The sequence below is a fragment of the Sinocyclocheilus anshuiensis genome, unplaced genomic scaffold, assembly GCF_001515605.1.
Source record: "Sinocyclocheilus anshuiensis isolate Anshui unplaced genomic scaffold, SAMN03320099.WGS_v1.1 scaffold999, whole genome shotgun sequence".
NCBI lineage: Eukaryota > Metazoa > Chordata > Actinopteri > Cypriniformes > Cyprinidae > Sinocyclocheilus > Sinocyclocheilus anshuiensis.
In genome coordinates this window covers 311896-317823 of record NW_015544197.1, presented here as the reverse complement: position 1 = coordinate 317823, position 5928 = coordinate 311896, and the positions used below count along the sequence as shown (strand labels likewise).

The 5928-nt window shown below is 37.2% G+C and overlaps 1 protein-coding gene across 1 annotated transcript in view; it reads right to left on the bottom strand.

Annotated features, from left to right (window-relative positions):
- Nucleotides 1–5928, bottom strand: part of LOC107696745 (kinesin-like protein KIF1A) — a 74117-nt gene that overhangs the window by 9521 nt on the left and 58668 nt on the right. The window contains exons 40-44 of the mRNA XM_016497226.1: nucleotides 3807–3921; nucleotides 1024–1157; nucleotides 855–927; nucleotides 695–760; nucleotides 394–591 (exon numbers count right to left, since the gene is read on the bottom strand). Of these exons, the coding sequence (XP_016352712.1) occupies nucleotides 394–591; nucleotides 695–760; nucleotides 855–927; nucleotides 1024–1157; nucleotides 3807–3921 (586 nt within the window). The remainder of the gene's footprint in view (nucleotides 1–393; nucleotides 592–694; nucleotides 761–854; nucleotides 928–1023; nucleotides 1158–3806; nucleotides 3922–5928) is intronic.

The window sequence follows — 5928 nt, the reverse complement described above, 5'->3', positions numbered from 1 at the left end:
ACAAAGTTTCCTGTAAGGGGTAGGTTTAGGGGTAGGGTTGGTGTAGGGCAATAGCACATACAGTTTGTACAGTATAAAAACCATTACGCCTATGGAATGTCCCCATAAAACATGGAAACACAACATGCGTGTGTGTGTGTGCAAAAAATAATTTAAAAAACTGGATGGCCCAGGCTATAAAATCTAATCATTTATATATAATATATCAGTGATCCTCAAATCTGGCTCGCGAGATCCACTTTCCTTAGAAAATCACAGGTATAGTTGTTTGATTAGGGTTGGAGCTAAACTCTGCAGGAAAGTGGATTCCGCGAGCCAGATTTGAGGATCACTGTAATATATTATATAAAATACATATAACCTAGGTAAGCCCTAGGTTAGTCACCGATTTACCTTTGCAGACAGCTCCTTCTGCCTCTCGTTGGGTGTGTCAGGGCCGGGGCAAGGGTTGTGGCCCAGGCCCAGGTGGGTGGACGGGGAAGAGGACTCGGTTAGATCCTCACTCCCGCAGGACAGCAGCGACTCCTGGCCCAGCAGCAGGGTGGACTCCAGCTTCTCCCTAAGGAGGAGGTAGTGTCTGGTTTTCTCCACCTAACATACGGCAGAAGGAAATGAGTTCTTAGATCCTCAGCAGAGCTGCCATGCCACATTCTAGTCATATCACATTGAAAACCAAATAAGTAGATGTTCTCACCTCCTGCAGGAGGCTCAGTTTCTCCAGCTCCCACTGATGGTCCAGGATGAGGCTGTCACTGCATTCCTGCACATTCAGGTGTCATTTCAAATGCAGAACCCCCTAAAATCTAAATTGCCCAGCATCCCATAAATCCTCAGTGAAACAGACATGAGATGACTGGTGTCTTACCTGGGCTCCCTGCATCAGCCAAGTGGCACAGACTGAGCTCATACACACCAGTTACACGGTTTCTAAATGTAAAAACAAATGAAAGGAAACAATATGGTAACATAAATTACAAGAGCAACACTGCAAAGGACTTGTACGGTGAGATGAAGCAGCTGTACCCTTCAGATGGCCTCAAGGTGCCACTGCTGAAGAGGTTCCTGATGGAGCGAGATGCTGGGAGCTTGGCGTCTCTTGAGTAGAACACCATGCATAAGTCTTTGGTTATCACTGTGGGCTGTGTGCAGTTCTCCATCTAGGAAGAGTAAACCACTGTAAGTGTTTCAATCTAAAGTGGTGCTTCAAATAACCATAGCTTGATAAAGAACAGGGGACATCTATAGAGCACAACAGTCAGGTTCCAAAAGGGGAATTGATTTTTAATGTTTGTGTGTAAATATGTATATTTATATATAGTGCACAGCATTAATGAGTATACCCCCTCTGAATAAATACAAAAGATGTATTTTCTTAATGATTACTAATACAATTAATGGAAAGATAGCAAAATTGAAATGTAATAAACATATACTTAATAAAAACTCATTCATTAATTAATTAATAAATTAATGTCATTAATATCTGTAAAATAAGTAAACTAGCCAATTTTGTTTAAATGAAGGATTGCAAAAATGAGTACACGTTAGATTTAATTCAACAAATGTATAATATTCTAGTACTTAGTATGCCCTCCATAATTTTAAGTATACTGCTCCGATCCTTCTTGGCACTGAGTGTACAAGTTGATGACCTTAAATGCTCTGGTCTTTAATGGGGAGCGTTGCTCAACTCGTCTCTACAGAATCCCCCACAGGTGCTCAAGAGTGTTAAGATTGGGTGAAATACATTTTCACCTTGGGAGAATGCATATCTTCATTGTCATGTTGAAAAAAATGCCCAACAATGCAGGGAATGAGGAGAGGGTAGCATCTTCTGTTTCAAGTTTTTGTATTACATCACACAGTGGCATCCCTATATAAGAGCTTTACTACCACTGAACTTCACTGTGGGAACCAGGCACTTCTCACTGTACTCCTCCTCTAGCAACACCATAACATTTTAGATGCTGTTAGATCCAAAATGAGCAACTTGGTATCATGAGACCAGAGTATGGATTCCCAGAAGACTATATTTTGTAAATATGGGCCTTGGAAAAGGTTAAATGAGTTTATTGTGCTTTGGCTATAGTAGGTAGTGTGGACAACAACCATGCATGTCACTTCTGTCAGGCTGCATCTTCCTCTGTGAGGTAAACAGTCACTCTTTTCACAGCTTTTGCCGGCTCTGAGACACTTGCTTGGTATTTCTCCTGCTCTTTTTCTAGCAAAAAAATCACTCATCACTAAATGAGAACTTAGGCCCAATCCCAATTCTACCCCTTAGCCCTTCCCCTTTCCCAAGGGACAAGGGGAAGGGGTAGGCGGAGGGGTAGTGGAAGGGGAAGGGGAAGGGGTATAAAATAGAATTGGGATTGGGCCTTAAAGTGAAGGCCTGATTATTTCAGGGGCCTTGTCACAAGTTCATTGTTTTTGAATTTCTGTGTTACTTTTGTCATATTTTCGCACTTAAAATATTGATTTGTTATTCCTCTCGTACCATTGTCCTATTTTGTGCTAAGAAATAAGTCTCCTGACAGTTCTCTCCCAAGTGGTTCCATTGTTGTCAGCATTAGTCTTAGAATGATTCAGTGGGCTATATAACACTTTTAATTGTCAAGAAATTACTTCTTTTTTAAAAGTTTTGGTTCAACATACTTACCTGTTGATCAAAAATTGCTTTGTTTTATTTAGTAGCTTTCAGGAGGGTGTACTAATTTTTGCAACACAACATTTTATAACTCTGATAAGAAAAATCTTATTTTCCTGAATATTTTTGACATGCTTCTTTGGTAATTGATCAAGCAGACTTGCTGGAACATTCTATCTCTAAAGATCCCTAACATGTCTATGTCTTCTAAGTAAACGTGTCTAACTCTACGTTTCAGAGTTTCATTTATGCTATGCACTCAAACAAGCTCTACAGCGATCACTCAGTCACATCTTATATACTTACTGTATATACTTAGATTTAGCTTAAACAGAACTTAATACTTATTCAGCAAGGACACATGAAACTGATGTAACTGATGTAAGTCACAGTAAACACTTTTACACTGTTAAAAAACATGAAACGTCTCATGACCAAATCACCAAATCAGCATATTACAATGATTTCTGGAAAAAAAAAAAAAATGTAGTAACGGCTGTTACTGTAGTAAACAGTTCTTTTAAATTGTAATAATAGTTTACAATATTACATTTTTACTGTATTTTGATCAAATAAATGCAGCCTTGGTAAGAATAATAATAGCAATAATATAATAATATATTTAATATTTTAAATATTAAAAAAAAATCTTCTCCAAACCTTTAATTTTCCCCAAACATTTGAACAACAGTGCATATCTGAATATTTTACAAGAAACTTAAAATATATAGTTTCTATACTTAAAATCAGTCATCAATGATTACATCATTTTCAATGCTTCAATAAATGTTACATTAAAAAATGTCCTTTTATCTGATTTACAAATACTTATTTGCTTTAAATCAAAATTTGTAATGTTTTTTATTTAATTTTATTTATTTTTTTATTTTTTTTATTATGTCTGTGGAAAAATGAATAGGAAAAATACTTCACAGAACCAGGACCACTACTAAAAGTGGGCAAGCACTGTTGCACTCTATAGAGTCACAAAGTTTACTGCTATTTGCCTCTTTTTCCACATATGTACTTGATTCAACCATTACAACTGCTGTGGGCTGTTTGGTAGATTAAATTAGCTGGAACTAAATCATGTAGGTCTGTAACTCTCCCAAATGAACTTCTCATCCCCCCAAACGAATAAGTGAATGGCCTTGGTTACCTCCAGGTAAGCAGACAGAGTCATGTAGATTTTCTCTCCGTAAGGAGTGACACGGTTAAGCAGCAAAGAGTTGTGCATGGATGAATCCCAAGCAGCCTCAAAATGGTAGAATGTCCTAGATTAACAGTAGAAAATAGCCTTAAAGATATAATTTCATTTATAGACCAAGGTGAATATACATATTCTCTTATGTTATCATTTTATAGATGCTATTGTTAAAGGCTATGCTAATACATAATAAATATGGTCAGCTTGTTAGGCAAAACTGACACAAGCATTACAGTGTCTGTGTTACTTTGATAAATCAGATCATATTGTATTATAAAGTGACATTCTAAGAACACAAAAGTGTTTAAAAATGGCGAGGAGTGAAGACAATATAAATGCATGCAACACAACACTCTAACTTCATCACTAGATATGAATACCACCACCAATGATACGTAAAACAATGACAGTTATCAATAAAAAATACAAAAATGAAATTAAAATAATGAGGGATGAAAGTGATCATTAGAGGAGGGAGGCAAGTACAAGGGGGCGCTTATACCTAGGATTAATCCCCAAGGAAATGCTTTAGGTGGAAAGGAAAGAATCAATGATAGAATCATAGGTAAGACAGTTCAGAGAAGTAAACTACGGCCTCTGGTTGTTATTATATTGCATCTTCTATCATCTCACATCAGCTCTGTTATGGTCTCACAGACCTCAAATGAATAATATTGGCCCTGAAGTTATGCTATACCATGAGAAAGTACATGAAAATAGTATGGGTTGCATCTTACTCATAAATTATATTCACCTTGCTGAACTTCCAGCCTACCCACCCTCGCTCTGATAAATACAGGTCATAACCTGCTGAAATGATCACAGATTAGATTTCTGGCCCTCGGCCTGGGAAGGGTCTTAAATCTCCAAATGCCTGAGTCAGAAGTATATGAGAGGGGCCGAGCTTCTCCGAGGTATGTGATAGATTGAGCTCGTGTGCTTTAGATGTTGAGTGTTAAAGGGAATGGACCTGCATGACCCAGTAGGCAGCTTTGAGGCTGTCATTCAGACATGGAGAGAGAAAAAAAAGGGGAAGAGGTCCTGGAAATTGATTTGTTGAAGGGATAGAGAGAAGGTCACTGTGGGGTTGTGATCAAGGATAAGGTCTAGAGCAGACCATCCCACTTCTTTGCCTACTGAGGACTGAAAAGGGATTTTTCATCCAAAAAAAAATAAAAAATTCTGTCATCGTTTAAGGCTGGAATACACACTACATGACTTTTGCCCAGATTTTGGCTCCTATTTGTAGTCTGGATGAAGTGACAATAGTTGCCGAATGTCAGAGCCAGTCTGCAGATTTTGGGCAGGTGGAGTTAACAGATCTCACAGTAAATTGTGTACTCTATAATGGTCTGGTGTATGATGCCTAGGTTTTTTTCTGTAACCATTTACAAAGTCGGCAGGTATATGATGCCTAGTGTTTTAAAATCTGTTCAGATTCCAAAAGTCATGTAGTGCATTCCAGCCTTACCTACCTCTCATGTTATTCTAAAACTGTATGACTTTCTTTTTCTGTGTATCATAGATATTTTGAGAAGCGTCTCAAAATATTTTTTTTGGTCCATACAAAGGAAAACAATGGGCTCCAATGTTGTTTGGTTCCCAACATTCTTCAAAATATCTTCTTTTTGGAGACAAAAAAAAATTAAGTCCTACAGATTTGGAATAACATGAATGTGAGTAAATGATGACAGAATTTGAAGTTCATAATCTTATACCCAGTTACCATAACCATATACATCTCCTAATAAGTGGTAATTTAAGGAGAGAAACACTTGCCTTGAAGTATTTCTATTTTTCGGTAAATAGACTCTGCCTTCTTGATTTGGAAAATAGTTTTACAATATAGAAAATTCACTGTCCTGCAACAGAGTTTATGTTTAATATTTGCAAAAAAAACATTGATTTGAAACTTAGTTTGGACTTGACATAGACTTGGCCTAGCAAGACCTAGCAAGATTCCTAGAGACTTCTGGATATGTCTGCAAATGAAAAATCCATATTGATCTTCCACTATTCTGACAGGTCCCATCCATATATATATATATATATATATATATATATATATATGCTG